The sequence below is a fragment of the Perca flavescens genome, chromosome 17 (assembly GCF_004354835.1).
Source record: "Perca flavescens isolate YP-PL-M2 chromosome 17, PFLA_1.0, whole genome shotgun sequence".
Taxonomy (NCBI): Eukaryota; Metazoa; Chordata; class Actinopteri; order Perciformes; family Percidae; genus Perca; species Perca flavescens.
Window position 1 is genome coordinate 20,411,374 of NC_041347.1, and position 17,437 is coordinate 20,428,810.

Genomic DNA, 17,437 nt, shown 5'->3' on the forward strand with positions numbered 1-17,437 from the left:
ATGCCACACTGGGGAAATTCCTGTGCTACAGCAGCTCAAAAGAAAAAAGATTGTGCGATACTCACGTGCACACATGACAGAAGACGGAATAAGGATCAAATTCAATTTGTATTTAATTTTATTTATAGTGTCAAATAAATCATAACCGACTCAGAAGTTATCTCAGGACACGTTACACATATAGTAGGGCACACACTATAATTTACAGAGCCCCGACAATTATCCCAAGAGCATGTATTTGGTGCGACAGCGGCGAGGAAAAACTTCCTTCCCAGGCAGAATACATACAAAATACATACATACATACATATGTCTCGAAGTACCTCGAAAATCTTGCAGTGTTTACACCTGTGTTCTTACCTATTTTTATTTTTATTTTTATTTTTTAACTGCAATAACCACACTTTTCTATTTTTATCTTAACGTATCTTTACTTATCTGTATAGGCCTAGGGTATATATAGTTAAACTTTACTTACTAGAGAGAGAAAGAGAGATCAACTAGCCTACAATAATACCTAACTATATTAACAAAACAACACGATGAACTGCATCTAATTTCTTAGTTTTTATTTAGGTAAATTATGCACGACAAGACATAGCCTATATGCGAGCTCTGAAGTTGTAGCACTGGAGGAGCATTTGAATGCAGCAACAGTGACAACTACAAAGAAAATGCAGCGTTGGAAGAGCACAAGCCAAGCCCACTCACATATCTGAAGCCATCTATTGGTGATGTTCTGAGCAGACTAACTATTTTAAAAATGACACACCCCATTTTTTATGTAAACTATGCTTTGAAACTTTAGCACCAGCGGAATAATCAAAAAAATGTGCAGATTACTGAAATCAAAAGCAAGTTCAGTCTCAATGTACTGATTATTTAGCTAATTAGATCAGAAAAATAACATAAAAATACATTGTATATTTTTGTTGTGAGGGCTTCACCAACGTTCAGGAGAAGAAATAAGGGGGGAAAGGAGCAATGTAATAGGTTGAGCAGCCATACGGTTGAAATCAATATCACAATATTCACCACAAATATTTTTTCCAATAACAACATAGCAAAAAATCACATAAAATAATCAAATTGATATTCAATACAACCAACTGTGTTGTGACTAATTTTGTAAGTTTTTTATTACAATATGCTTCAAATCATTGATTTGGATTATTGGTTCTTGTAAAACAGTAACACACATGATCAAACCATCATGATACAATTCCATTGTTGATATTGAAATGAATGTCCTAAAAGTCCTAGATGTTGCACAAAAACAAAGCATCACTTGATATTTTAATGAATACACTAATCCTTGCTTTTCATTCTCGCTGCTTTTGACACCACTGATCAGTTCATACTGCTTGATAAGACAGGATAATTGAGTTGGCATATCTCGAATAACCACTGAGTACATTTTCTTCTGTTTAGTCTGACAGAGCATTCACTGTCTCTGTAGGTATATTTACATCATTATCAGCCTCAACTGATAAGTGATTCCTTCACGGATCAACAATGGATCTCTTTTAATTCAGCTATTAGGACGTAATCTGTTTTATTTGTAATAGCCTCTATAATAATAGGAATGCTTGACCCTGACGTGTCATTAAAGTCTTTACAACCAAGCACAGGCCATGACTCTTATTATAAAACCCTTTACCAAAATTATTGCATTATCTTTGATTCAGCACTCAAGTTTAATAAACACATTATTTAAACAGAACCAGCCTTGCAATCAAAAAAAGCCATGCCTGCATCGTCTCCTAACTGGACTTCTTCAAATCCCGTTATATTGTCATTGGTCACTTCCTTTTCAGCTAGCATTAAAGGTTGTTGATTGGCTCCAGGAAAACAGACCAGATCATCCCAGTACTCGCTTCCCTTTACTGACTCCCCATTCACTTTATATTAGCCGTGTATGTTCTATGTATATTATCTATGTACACCATGTTTAACAGTTAATGACATATGACATTTTGCAGGTGCGGATATGTCAAATTTTCAAGTTGAAATTTTAGTAAGAGTAGTTCATTTCAGTCCCTGCTAGAATTTAATTATACATGATGTCAAAATCTGCAGATGCATGAGGGTCTTGCACTTGTAAAGCTCCTGCTGTACAAACATGTCTAAATATCATCTTGACATTTAGTAAGAGGTAACATCTAAATGCATTTTAATATGCAAGTGCCATTTAATAGGATCTAAGTATTGAAATTAGAATACATTTGTATTTTTACCAGTCTAAGTCTAAGGTTGGAAAAGCAACAATTAAAAATAGATTAAAGTGAAATGCACCTATAAGATTTGGTAGACACGGGCTCCCAGATAGCTCAGTTGGTAGGGCAGGCGCCCATATATTGCGGTATACTCCTCGGCGCAGGGGACCTGGGTTAGACTCCGACCTGCGGCTCTTTGCTGCATGTCATTCCCCCTCCCTCTTTCATTTCTTTAGCTGTCCTGTCAATAAAGGCCTAAAAATGCCCAAAAAATTATCTTTAAAAAATAATAAAGATTTGGTAGACATTTCTACCAAACAGCATCTAGTGGTTAAAAGTCTAACTGGCAGAAAAGTCACAAGACAAATAAGCACCACAGTGACTCATCAATAATGTTGAGGGAATGAGGAAATAAATGTCATCAACGGATGCCCACAACACTGCACAAGGTTGTGCATAAGGACTAGGTTGAAGTGAAACTACTGTAACTGTGATAATAAGTGTTAGGCATAAGAAGGTTGTCAAACCAGAAAGTTGTGGTAAGAGAGTAGATACAAATAAATGACATCACAACAACACTGTCTTCCTATACCACAACGTCACTGTGTAAGATATTTAAAGCATCATAAACCACTTTTGTGATTTTCGTTCAAGTGGAGCCAATGATATAACACAAACAATGAAACATTCACATAGAACGGAGCTGGATCATGTTACACAAGATATCTTGATAATCTGACAACACTTCTGTTTTGTTTTCCATTCTAAATGTTTTCATTTTTCTTTTGAGGATGTTAATCAATGGCTATTGTGTAAGAACATGTTTAGTTTACACTTTAGGATATGCTGTAAAGAAAATGGGGTCAACAAACTGGACTCTGCTCTGTTCCATTTTTGACGCTGTCACACAGATGTTTTGGGTTTGGAAAATTGTTGGGGACAGCTGCTTTTCGAGAGTCTCCTTGGGTGCATCATGTTGACTTTTCTTTGGAAATTCACTTTCTTTAATTTCCTCATCATCTCCTGCTGTCATAATTATGTGGACAATCCGGACAAACCAGCAATCGCCAAATATTTCAACACAAAAGGGAGGTACGAGGAAGTAAACCCATATCTAATAGAGGACATACTTGCAGTAAACAGATCTATTTTACAGCCTCCATCTGCAAATTGTCAAGAAATCCACCTGACTGCAATAATAAGACACGGCAAAAGGTACCCAACGATCAAAAACGTCAAAGAGATGCAGCAACTCTACAACATCGTCCTACACAATGCCTCGGGCCAAGAGAGCTGGCTGCGTGAAATCCAGACTCAGTGGACGATGTGGTACACTGAGGACATGGACGGCCGACTCGTCCAGAAAGGTGTGAACGATCACAAGCATCTGGCCGTCAGGCTGTCAAAGCTGTTCCCCTCACTGATTTCAGAGGAGAAGCTCAGAGGTGGATTCATCAAATTCATAACCAGCTCCAAGCACAGGTGTGTCAACAGCACACTGTCCTTCAAGGCAGGACTGACAGAGCTGTGGGCTATTACAGGTACGACCACAATTCATGATCAGAACAAATATATTATGATGACTTATAAACATTTTCAATATAACCTTTTTCTGACCAGATAAGGAGTTTGACCACGAAGTGAATGACGCTCTCATGAGGTTTTTTGACCAGTGCACCAGGTTTGTGCAGGAAGTTGACAACAACCCCTCAGCTCTGTCAGAGGTGGACAAGTTCAAGCAGGGACCAGAGATGAGGAGGGTCACGGAGAAGATTGCAGACCGCCTCAGAGTCCCCTACAATAACATCACACAAGGTCATATCTGCAGAAACCTTTTTACACTCTTGAGGATGTTGTGTGCACATTATCAAAGTATTAAAGGTCCTATGGCATGAAAATTTCACTTTATGAGATTTTGCCTTGCCCCCCCCTCTCTCCTCCTCAATAGCTACAGACACAGAAATGGCACATCCCAAGGAAAGCTCATTGTGGGACTGGCTCTAGTGGCTGTAATTCTGCACTAAGGCTGAATTTCGGGAAAGAGATTTCAGATACAGTATTAGGGGACCACTAAGGTCTATACAAAAGCATCCAAAAAGCAGCATGTCATGGGGCCTTTAAGCCTTGGTCATATCTCTAGATCATCTATGCTCTCAGTGTTCCCATACACTGGGTTTTTTAAATGGCTGATCAAGACTGCATACTACTGTACGTGTCCCAGGTCTGTTACAGGTTTATGAAAAGAGTAATTATTGATTCTTGATTAAGTTTGCCTTTAATCCAAGCCTGGTACATTTACAGAATTGAATATGTGTCACAGCCTAAAACAGACTATTTAATAATTACTATATCAGCAATGTATCATCAAATTAAAAACAAAAACTGTGAAGTAGTCAGAGTTGGGGAAACTAGTGTGCAGAACATTGCAGGGATCATAACTGACACTGGGTAGAGCTGTTTACTAATTTGGAAGTGCTGAGGCCTCTGCTCCAGGTTGTCATTCATGGCCTTGAATTACTGTAGTATCATGGGCTTCGAAAAGGTGCAATAATTAAGTGCCTATCTAGTGATTTAGTTTTAGGATTAGGACACACAACTTTCTGAGCAACTGTAGTGTTTTATGGTGTAGTCACCCTTCTGGCATCTCAGCTTTTTAAATGGCTGCATTTCCTGCATACTTTCACAACTAAAGATTTTATACCAACCTCTCGTCGCAGATATGACTGAGGCTGCATTTTACCTGTGTGCTTACGAATTTGCAATCAAGGCGGTGAACTCCCCTTGGTGTCAACTCTTCGATGAGGATGATGCAAAGGTAGGAGCAGTTAGGGGTCAACGGTATGTACATTTTATGTGGCAGCAAGTTTGTTTTAAGTTCATTTATGTCTCTGTTCTATTTAAATATCCCAATAAGCCATAACAGCATGACAGTTCATCCACTATTAATGTATTATTCACACCAGTGCTTTTTCTACAGTAACATGTCAAAATGTGTGTTAGAAACTGCTGATACAGCCCTACATTTCAAAACTCAAAAAATGTCTATATTCTGCAACTTTGGCAGCCAATTTATGTATTATTTCTCACCGTTGTAAGTTCATTTATTTACAGAGCTCTTCATCACCAAGTGTAGAACAGGATGTTTTCCCACATAAGCAAATACTGTTCAAATGTATCACATGCAAGTCTCCTAGGACTTTACAGAGGGAAAAAGAAACAGAGGCAGGGGGTGAAAAGAAGCAGCACCTATATTGTACAAAGGGTTATGTTAAGTTTTAGGGTCACAACAAAAGCACCTCAGCTGATCAGATGGGGAATTTGGGCCAACCAGAAGAGCACTTAGTTTGACCAGGGGCACAGAAACTAAATTAAATCTAAACTATTAAATCCAACACAAACAGGACAAAGCAAACAAACAGCCTGGTCTAATCGAGGTCAGAGTAACACAGTGCACTTAACAACAACAACAACAAGAACAACAACAACAAAAGAAAAATCATTTAGATATCCTATTGCTTGTTTCTATGGAGTATACACTCAAAAAGAAAGATCACAAAGCATTACCTTCTCTGTTTTGCTACACCATTCATTCAATCATTAATTCAAGATTCAAAATCCTTTATAAATCCCACAGCAGGGAAATTCCCAAAATGTTGCAGAAGGAAGGGATAGTGCAAAAACAAAAAAAAAATCCATGGCATTACACGTTCAAGAAAGTGTGTTTTATGTCTTGTGTTACAAGTTGACCTAACACGCAGCTTAAAATGTTATGTCACAGAATGCAAAATTGCTATCTTGGGAAACTCTTCTTCTGAAAGTCTTTGTGTAAAGGCCACCCACATACAGGCTACATTTGAGCTATCTGCATCTGCATCAACAGGTTATGGAGTATGCAAGTGACCTGACGGAATTCTGGAAAAGAGGCTATGGGTATGATATCAACAGCAAGTCCAGCTGTATTCTCTTCCATGACGTGTTTAACCGGCTGAACAAGGCAGCCAGCGAGAACAAGTGAGCTTTAAATTGCCTGCAGTCCAAATATGTAGGTTAAATATGCCGAAGACTTAAAGTACACAAAGACCAGTCTGTGTCCTTCCTCTTAGTTACACGTATGATGGTTTAAAATGTGACCTTAGACACATATAGACAGATAAGAACTGTGGTGTAAACAACCCAGACGTTACTTGGAACCAATTGCATATTCTCTTTTGTGGCAAGTTTTTATCTTCTCTTGTGTTTTATTTACACTTATCACTTCACTTTTGAAATATAGCTCCTTCACAGCAGAAACTATGTTAAATTCTGAACCCCCATTTGTTGTTTATGTCAGGTCAGGCCAGCAGGTGACTGAAGCTGTGACGGTCCAGGTCGGCCATGCAGACACTCTCCTGCCACTGCTCACCCTCCTGGGCTTCTTCAACGACAGTGATGCCTTGACTTCCACCAACTACGCCACACAGACCCAACGCTCCTTCCGCACCAGCCACATGTTACCCTATGCAGCTAACTTGCTCCTGGTGCTATACGACTGTGGGGGAGGCGACCTGAGGCTGCAGCCACTGCTCAACGAGAAGCCTGTGACTTTCCCCGGTTTGACTGACCAGCAGGCCTCCATGCCGCTCTATCAAGACGTCAAAGATCACTACAGGGAGCTGCTCCAAGGCTGTGACTTTGAGATGGAGTGTCAGCTGTTTAAAAGTCCTGCTTAAGTTTAGGCAGACAGGGGAGATTCTGGAAAATAGGGCATTACAAGTAGCTTTATTCTCCTTTGCTAAAAAACAAAAACTGGTTGAATGAGCATTTTTATAAATGTTCTGCTTTGGAAATTTTAAATATGGATTTCTTACACTTAAACATTTTAAGGAGATACTAACATGATTTTTGAAACACAGCTTCTAATATCTTGAACCTATAATAGAAAATCATTACATTACATTACATGCCATTTAGCTGACGCTTTTATTCAAAGCGACTTTCAATTGCTATATATGTCATAGGCCACATGCCTCTGGAGCAACTATGGGTTAAGTCTCTTGCTCAGGGACACATTGCTCAACAACATGCATAAACGATCCCAGCAAAAAATCCATGTCATACATAGCCGAGACTCAGAGTACTGTCTGTTGCCCCTGACCTGTCCCAACCCATCCTGCTGTAACGTTCCCTGCTTCTTCACCATGTTAACCATATTCAGCAAAAAGCAGCATCACACGCACTGCCTCTGAAATCATCTGCCTGCCCACTCCCAATCTCTCAGATATGAACTTCAGAGCCGCCACACATCTAGCACTTACAACACTGATCAGCCCCTCAATTGACACATTACTTTTGTTCCATCTGGCCGGAGATACAGGACCCTTAAATAGAGAAGAGCTTGTTCCAGCAGGAGATTTGTCCCCTCTTCAATAGCAGCCCTGAACAATCGGCCTCACAGACACTGTTGTGAGCTGGGATGATGAATGCATTCATTGAGATTTGGTGTACTGACTATGAATGTGATTTGTGGCTGTGTACGTAGATCTATATATTGCTATACTTATATTTGTATGTTGCTGTGTGTTGCTATGGGTACTGGCTGTGAAAACAAATATCCTTCTGGGACAATAAATCTAAATCTGAAGTTATCAACAATGTTGTTGTTTTTTGTCTGAGGTGTGGCTTTCAATTTTTTTGAGGTACTTGTAGCCTACTTTACTTGAGCATTTCCATTTTCTGCAACTTTATACTTCTACACCACTACAGTTCAGAGGGAAGTATTGCACTTTTTACTCCACTACATGTATTTGATGATTTACATTGCAGATTAGGATTAGTAATACAAAAAATATAATCAACAAATAAATGTATTATAATGGATAAAGATAAGACTTTATTGATCCCTTGGTGAAATTCACAAGAAAAAACTTTAAAAGCTGCAACATTAAAATAGGCTATAAACATTATTGTATCAACAATATTAATTCATAATTCAATAATATAATATTGTTCTGAAATGGGGCATGCTGTATAATGAGTAGGTAACATTTTTATGCTAATATTTTTTTGTGCAGGACTTTTACTTGTAACAAGAGAACTAGAGTTCTTCCACTACCACTGAGTAAAGTACAAGCAGACAGTCGTGATAAGAAGTGGCCAATGTCCATTATAGCCCATTATGTAAGCTCAGCGTAAATTAGGACAGGCTTTGTGTAACGGATTGATTGGACAGTCCCACATCCAACGTCACTCAGTTTTGAGGTCCGGTAAGTAGGGGCGCACACGGCCATTCAAACAAGCTATTTGGCTACATCATGCCGATCGTGTTTTGGAAAACCATTGTTGTTCATTTCACCATCTTAACTGGCGTTTGCTGCTGTTTTCGTAACGATGTGAATCGCGGGGGGAATCCAAACATACCAGCGATTGCCAAATACTTCAGCACGAAAGGGAGGTACGAAGAAGTAAACCCGTATCTCATAGAGGACATACTTGCTGTAAACAGGTCTATTTTACAGCCTCCATCTGCACAATGTCGCGAAATTCATGTGACCGCCATAATAAGACACGGTACGAGGTACCCGACGAGCAAAAATGTCAAGAAGATGCAGAAGCTGTACGAGCTGGTCAAGAGAGGAGCCTCGGGCCAAGAGAGCTGGCTGCGTGAAATCCAGACTCAGTGGACGATGTGGTACACTGAGGACATGGACGGCCGACTCGTCCAGAAAGGTGTGAACGATCACAAGCATCTGGCCGTCAGGCTGTCAAAGCTGTTCCCCTCACTGATTTCAGAGGAAAAGCTCAGAGGTGGATTCATCAAATTCATAACCAGCTCCAAGCACAGGTGTGTCAACAGCACACTGTCCTTCAAGGCAGGACTGACAGAGCTGTGGGCTATTACAGGTAGGCCTACGACCACGATTCATGATCAGAACAAATATATTAGCCTACAGTTTTCTCAATCGATTTGTCACATTTAATAAAACCAACTTACACTTTTAAAAAATCTAAGTACAATCCTCACACCACGTGGTACGTTCAGCACATCACTCTGTGTGACCTGCAAAAGGTGATAACTCCATCAAAAGAATGAACTCCTGTTTCAAATGTAAATAAATCCATCAATGAATAAATCATTGGCATCAAAACAAAAGGTTCCTTTGTCATTGCTTAGACCAAGACAGTGAAAATGCAGACATCTTGTCAAATGACAAGTGTGTACCCTGAAAGTATGATAGTTACCCACTATGTAATAGGCCTATTGGCCAGTTGCTAACATTGTATATTTAGGCAGCTGAATAGTATTGATGTCAGCCATGGCACACACTGTACTTTCTCATTGCACACACCAGCCATCTGCAAATAGATAAATAAAGCTTGTAAAGAGAAAGATGCAAAATTATCAGGAAATACTGTACAAAGTGTGCAAGAAACAAGAAAATATGCTGCAAATGTTTCAACCTCATGGGTCATCCAATCTCCTCTCTGTCTGGCCACAACATTGTATTGACATTACACCTGATATGCTCCCTTCCAGTGCAATGAGGGAAAAATCTTTTGGCATGATGCTGTCACCCCCTACAACAATCTGCTGTGATATCCTCACCTGTCACCTTTTTGCATTTGGTTATTCTAAATTGTGAGGAAATTTAATTTTTTCCCATCTAGCCTACGTCTATCCATCTGACAACTTTTACAACAATACCACATACCTATTATGTATCTAATACATGTGTGACAGGTTATTGTGATTGTTGGTTGCTCTGTTTTGCATGTAGGGATTTAGACAATGAACATGTGTATCGTTGCATTTGAGAGTAATATGATTCAATAGCAAATTAATGCAAACTATTTTGATCTGCAAGGCTTTCTCGGTGCATTTTGTTCCAAAGCAATGATAAATTAACCTGACTCCGCCAGATGGATTGCTTCGCATTGGAAAACTGGAGCTCGCGAGATCAGGACGGTCTCACGAGGCTAATGATAAATGACTATAGTCATGTGAACAATTAACCAAATGTTAATTTAAATAGTCATATAGTTTGACAAAGTTTACCAGCCTTTCGGCAATTGTGCCAAAGCGATTGAGAAAAACTGTATGATTAACCTCCTATAGACCTTTTTTAATATAACCTTTGTTTGCCCAGATAAGGAGTTTGACCATGCAGTGAATGACGCTCTCATGAGGTTTTTTGACCAGTGCACCAGGTTTGTGGAGGAAGTTGAAAACAACCCCTCAGCTCTGTCAGAGGTGGACAAGTTCATGCAGGGACCAGAGATGAGGAGGGTCACGGAGAAGATTGCAGACCGCCTCAGAGTCCCCTACAATAACATCACAGATGGTGAGTGGTGGAGGAAGTATTCAGATCCTTTATTTAAGTAGGAAAAAAACAACATTACAACATTATAACACTGCTCCTTTACAGGTAAAAGCCATATGCATTCAGAGTGTTACATCCAGTTAAAGTATTTTCCACCCAAATGTGTGCTATGTTTTCTGTACGTCAACTAGTTTATGGTAATTTGATAAAACTGTAATGACAAGTCTCCATTACAGAAACACAACGTTATTTATATTAGGAAGATGTGCACAGAAGAAAAAGTCAAAATAATAAAGGTGTTTGTTGTAAATATGTTACATTTCATTTTTGTGTGAAAACGTTTAACACAACCTTACTCATCTGTTTTAATTGGTATTATGAATTTGTATCCTACATTGTTACAGTTTTCCTTCCTGAAGATTTATCTGCGTGAACCTAGCTTGAACCAATCCCCTTTTACTATGGTGCCTTTTTTATCTATCTACTCGATGGCCAAATTTGTGACAATCTTTTCTAATAATTTGCTATTGAGTGTTCAGTTCAGTTGAATTTCAAACCAAACAAAAGGGATCAAACTTTATTCTTAATCATCACATACACAGTACAACGTAGTGAAATTCTATTACTGCATTTAACCCATTCTAAGTATTAGGAGCAGTGGACAGCTATACGTACAGCATCCGGGGAACAATTTTATTTATATAGCACGTTTAAAAAAAAACATATTTGACCAAAGTGCTTAACAAGCTAAAAAAAATCAAAAATGATAATATACACAAACAATACACAATACAAAATAACCAACAGTAGAAAAAGGTCAATGTATCAAAGCTCAACTTGAATTGAAAGCCAATGAATAGTAGTGGGTCTTAAGCAAGGACTTGAACGTTTCAACACTCCGAGATGTTCTTATATGAATTGCTGTGTGAATATTTATTTACCTTTTATTATAGTGTCCAAAGTTTCTTAAATGGATAAATAAGACTGAATATGGTCTGTTACTTACATATACCCAAAAGAAAAGAGCTACTCTCTTGACTGGCATGAGTTGTTTCTGTCCCAAACAAGTGTATTTGTCCTATATTTCAAGCACAGTAAATGGTGACTTTTTCTTTATTTGTTTTTTCTGTTACATTGTAATTTCTTAAAAGATGTTCTGTTGGAAAACTATGTAATTTAGTACTCAGTATAGGGAAAATAGAAATTAATGCAAGGTTCTGAGTATTTGAGTTTATACACAGTTGCTGATTTCAGAGTATTTTTCCTTAAAACTGCCTCATTCAAAGCCATTAATTAATATATTATTAAAAACTTTACTTTCCATACATGTTTAACTGTATGCTTTCCTGTCAACAAACTTCACAACCTGACCTGACCAATACATAGCTGACCTGCAATGTATTGATTAAATACTCTCAAAGTCACACTTGCAATTAATTGGAAATCATTAATTGAAAGTGTCCCATTTGAACAATGTCTCCAGGCATTTTCTCACTAATTAGTACCAAATGACACAATACTTTATAGGAACCTCCCCATCAATTCACAGATATATATCACTTGATTTCCAGGAAATTGTAAGAAACTTTTGGCCCCCTTAAATAAAGTGTTTGTCACAGCCTAAAAACCTGCTCAAATGCATCTAATGCCATTGTAAACACAAAAATCACTAAGTATTAAGTCAATATTGGGGGAGATAGCGTGCTGAACATCCTATTGGTCATTTTTCACAGTTGGTATATTTGCACAGTAGGTGGAGCTGTTTTCTAATTGTAAAGTATGTAACTGTAACAGTACTGTAGCCAATATTTACCTCATTTGTGGACTTAAAGAAATGCCAGAGACCTCAAAAGTGGTGCAGTAATTAAGTAACCCGCACAATGGTGTTTAGGATAATTTGGGTCATGTCCCAGTGCTTTTGATTGTGTTTGTTTTAATGGCTGCCTGGCCTGTCTGATTTCACTACCTATCAAAATTCCATTGAAACCGTTCTTTTGCAGATATGGCCGAAGCTGCATTTTATTTGTGCGCTTATGAGTTTGCCATCAAGACTGTGAACTCCCCTTGGTGTCAGCTTTTTGATGAGGTCGATGCACAGGTAGGGTCCTCAGCTATTCAGTGATTGTAGCTTTAATATGCTGGGTGGAAGCATGCAGGTAAGATTCCATCTTCAAAGTTTGATGAGATGGTTATGGGTCAGTAACCTGATGTGCTTGTTTAAGTTAAGTTACTCTTAAGCATTTATCACAACGGATTAGACTGTGAAGTTAATTTAAAGGACAAATCCAGCGCAAAATGAACCTAGTTGTTAATAACACGTGTACCGAGTTTGACCGTTCTCTGGGATATGTTTTCCTGCTAATCGAATGTGACAAGTTTTATCGCAAACTGCTAATTACCTTATAACGCTAATCATCGGGGCACGGGCACGTACAGGCAGGCGCCATTTTTGGAAAACAGTCACGACCAGTCGAACAACGAACACCGTGCAACGTGAGCTGAACTGTCACTTGAAATCTCCCATGGTCCGTGGCGTTAGTCGTTCGACTGGTCGTGACTGTTTTCCCAAGATGGCGCCCGCCTGTATACGTGAACGGTACTGTCTTTCTAAACTATCTTCTTAACAAACTGTCTGTACACTTACAAAGTTCTCAATGCTTCGGTTTGCATGTAGGGACCCTCATTATGCTACCGTGGAAGTGTGGTGCTATTTTGAGCCTTATTAGTGGTGTAGAAATAGCGATTTACCCTCTGCCCCAAAGGCTAGCGTTATAAGATAATTAGCGGTTTGGTCACATTCGATTAGCATGAAAACATATCCCAGAGAAGGGTCAAACTCGGTACACGTGTGTTATTAACCCCTAGGTTCATTTTGCGCCGGATTTGTCCTTTAAGTATGGGCCTTTTTAATCACAATGTGTAGTTGATTTAAAAAGTTTGCTTAAATTTATACCTAGCAAGTCCGCAAGAAACAGAAAACCTAGATAGGAACACTAAGGAAAAATAACAACATTTAAGAAGAAAAAACTAGGATAAAGCAAACTAACAGACCTATCTAATTGTTTTTGAAGTACACCACCATTAGTCTAAGACCCTCAAATCATGCAAGGAGTTATGAAATATCTTGAATATGTTTTATATGTTGGTTTGAACATGAATTTAAATGCCTGCTGCAAATTACCTTCTGCTAGAAACTCTATATGAAATCTGTTGCATTACTTCTTCCTATTTAATCCGTATTGACTCTGTTGAATAAACAAGTAAATACAGTAAATAAAAAGGGAAGAAACGTTTGGAAGTTCAAGTTAGAGAAAGACTAGTTCCTAAAACAAGTTTCTAAAAAAGCAGTAGGTAATACTTTCTTTGCTTTGCTAAAGTATTCATTCATTGAGAAACTTTTTTGCCAATATTCATGTCACAAAGAGTGTTTTGTGTCTTGTGTTACAAGCTGACCTAACACTCAGGAGGGCTGAATTGTTATCTCACATAACAAAAGACTGACATCTGCCATCTTTTTTAGTCCTCACATAAAGCCCACCTGACATCCAGACAATCAATGATTTGTACTGTATCTGATTTGGCAGGTTATGGAGTATGCAAATGACCTGAAACAATTCTGGAAAAGAGCCTATGGTTATGATATTAACAGGAAGTCGAGCTGCATTCTCTTCCATGACTTGTTTAGTCGACTGAACAAAGCAGCCAGCGAGAACATGTGAGTAAAACTTAAATGTCCTTCAATATATAAAAATGGAGGGTGCTGCTAGTTTGTAATTTTGTTATTGTTAACAAATCCAATGAAAAAACAACAACAATGGATCTCTCAGTTCTTTCCAACATCTTTTCCCTGCCTTTAGCTCTTAGCCCCAAGACCATTCCTTGCTACTAAAGGTTTAAATGGGTAAAATGGGAATTTGTTGAGGACTATTTACAGCAACAGGACGGCGTTTATGAGACTGACTCATTGTAATAAAAGAAGATGTCAGCTGTTTGGCTCATTGATGTATTTTAATTACATTTGGAACAACAATGGAGGCCTATGGAATAAGCTATATCAGGCATTGGTTAAACAGGAAATACTTGTCAATGAATTGTTGGCTTTCTTCTTTTCATGGGATTTGTAGACAATAAGAAAAATATATATCACCTGCCTTATACTTTAAATTACTGCATGGTAATACATAAAGTAATAATTTAATACTGCTGACTAGATGGATTAAAATGGAACCCTTTGGGTAATATTTTACACAGAGATGATGTTGGTGTGGCAGCAAGGTCTGGATGGGATTTTGACAAACTACCTTTAAATAAAGTACAAAAGTGCTAGCATTAAAATATACTTAAAGCTGCAGTGGGTTGAAAGCAAGCTGCATTTGAAGTAGAGTGAGACCTCTTCCTGCAGCTCTCCCTCTCCCCTCATTGTTGCACAGGCATGCGCAGAACAGCCAATAGGAACGCTCTCTCTCTTTCTGAAATGACCTGTGATTGGCCAAAGTCTCTCATCACGGGCTAGATTTTCTAAGGCCTGAAAACAGAGCCAAGGGGAGATTCAGAAGTGTTAGACCACTTGAATTACAATATGCTGATAGATTATTAGGGCATTTATGCCCAACGCCAAAATAAATTGCCTACCACAGCTTTAAAGTTAAAAAATAAAAGTACTCGTTAAGCAGAATAGCCTATTTCAGAATCATAAATATATTATTGAATTATAATTACTGATGCATTAATGTGTAAGCATCACTAGTGTTGCAGCAAGCAACTAGTGTTGCTTGGCAAAGATAGCCTCTTAATAGCTCAAAAACATCTGGTGCTCTAAAATAAACTAAAAACTAAAATAATGCCTGTGTTCTGACGATTTATGCTGTCCTTTCGAAATGCTAGATGGTTTGATGGTTTCGGTGCTCGGCCATGACATGTCGTTATGCTTGCTTGAGTATTGGCTGGCACAACAAATTATACAGATTTCTGGAAGTCAGAGGTGGGTTGGTGGCTGGGCCTTTATTAACCTCCCTCGTCTTTTTTGATTAACACATTTTTCAGAGGTAACAAGTTGACTCCTTCATCCAGGCCTGTGTGTGTGTGTGTGTGTGTGTGTGTGTGTGTGTGTGTTAAGAGGCCTGAAATTGATGTTGTATATCCTGTATCTCAGGTCAGGCCAGCAGGTGACTGAAGCGGTGACGGTCCAGGTCGGCCATGCAGAGACCCTCCTGCCACTGCTCACCCTCCTGGGCTTCTTCAACGACAATGATCGCTTGACTTCCACCAACTACGCCACACAGACCCAACGCTCCTTCCGCACCAGCCACATGTTACCCTATGCAGCTAACTTGCTCCTGGTGCTATACGACTGTGGGGGAGGCGACCTGAGGCTGCAGCCACTGCTCAACGAGAAGCCTGTGACTTTCCCCGGTTTGACTGACCAGCAGGCCTCCATGCCGCTCTATCAAGACGTCAAAGATCACTACAGGGAGCTGCTCCAAGGCTGTGACTTTGAGAATGAGTGTCAGCTGTTTAAGAGTCCTGCTTAAGTTTAGGCAGACAGGGGAGATTCTGGAAAATAGTGTCTTTATTGTGTTTTATTTGCAGAATGGAGTTAACACTATGGTGCTAATAGGAGCATCTTAGTTTAAATGCATCTCTGATATAAACCATGAACAAATCACTGTTTGGCCTGGCCTTTAATTGGATTGAAGCAACCAGGAAGCTTTTGCACTCCCTTTGTCTTATGGCTGAGAGAGGCATATGGTGTTTCTAAAACTGATCCCAGCCTTGCAATTTAATTTCAAGTTCACCTGTACCATTACAGCATTACCACTGCTAGATTGCTTATTTTTGCAAGGCATCTTTCCAGGAATTAAAGGATTTATTTTTGCATTGAACACATTTCATATTGCTCCAACCAAAATCAGTTCCCCTTGGGTTAAATGAGTACAATATTGTGTGATCAGTATCTATGACGAGACAATTGGTGGTGTTTACGACATTACACATGCCTTACAGTTCATTTTAATAATTTAATACTGCTGACTAGATTTATTAAAACAGAACCCTGTGTAATATTTACATAAAGAGATGAAGTTGGTGTGAATGGGATTCAGACAAACTTCCTTGAAGTTTACAAAATACCAGTAGTGGAGGAAGAAGTACTACTCAGATCTTTTAGTAAAGTAAAAGGAGCAATACCATAGTGTAGTATTATGTTAGAAGTAAAACTCCTGCATTCAAAACGTTATGTAATTAATAAAGTACAAACGTATTAGCATTAGAATGTGCTTAAAGTTCAAAAGTAAAAGTACTCGTTAAGCAGAATGGCCCATTTCAGAATCATATATATTATATTATTGGATAATAATTATTGATGCATTCATGTGTAAGCATCACTAGTGTTGCAGCTTGTAAAAGTGGGACCAGTTTTACTACTTTATATACTGCCAGGTGGCTAATCCATAAAAGTGCATCATCATTTATGAGTTGATTATACTTATATTAATAATCTGACTCTGCAAAGTAGCTATAACTGATTAAAGCTGTCAAAATAAAGGTAGTGGTGTGAAAAGTACATTTAGCTCCAAACTGTAGTAGATGTATAAAGTAAAATAAGATGGAAATACTTAAGTAACATACAAGACTTAGTACAAAAGAAGAACAGTGCTTGCGCAAAATACAAAATATCAACACAAAAATCAACAGCAGCAAAATACTTATCAACAGCAGCACTTGTCTAATAGCCTATATAAGAACATAACGTTTCTATTTGTAACACACATTTAGATTTCTGAAGCGTTCTATATGATCAAAATATAATACAATGCTAATATCATATTCTCATAATAATAATTTAGAAGGCATACATTTATTTTGTATGTGACTGAAGACATTATGCTGATCTTATACAGATCTTTTCAGATTTATAAGCTTTTT

The 17,437-nt window shown here is 38.4% G+C and overlaps 2 protein-coding genes across 2 annotated transcripts; both read left to right on the plus strand.

Annotated features, from left to right (window-relative positions):
* Window positions 1–3,189: 3,189 nt before the first annotated feature.
* LOC114572560 (multiple inositol polyphosphate phosphatase 1) lies at window positions 3,190–6,925 on the plus strand. The gene is made up of 5 exons (XM_028604236.1): window positions 3,190–3,757; window positions 3,837–4,031; window positions 4,934–5,031; window positions 6,097–6,227; window positions 6,547–6,925. Exons 1-5 carry the CDS (start codon window positions 3,190–3,192, stop codon window positions 6,923–6,925), a joined length of 1,371 nt encoding a protein of 456 aa, XP_028460037.1.
* A 1,428-nt stretch (window positions 6,926–8,353) lies between these two features.
* LOC114571973 (multiple inositol polyphosphate phosphatase 1) lies at window positions 8,354–16,395 on the plus strand. The gene is made up of 5 exons (XM_028603310.1): window positions 8,354–9,095; window positions 10,340–10,534; window positions 12,514–12,611; window positions 14,098–14,228; window positions 15,666–16,395. Exons 1-5 carry the CDS (start codon window positions 8,507–8,509, stop codon window positions 16,042–16,044), a joined length of 1,392 nt encoding a protein of 463 aa, XP_028459111.1. The 5' UTR covers window positions 8,354–8,506; the 3' UTR covers window positions 16,045–16,395.
* Window positions 16,396–17,437: the final 1,042 nt, after the last annotated feature.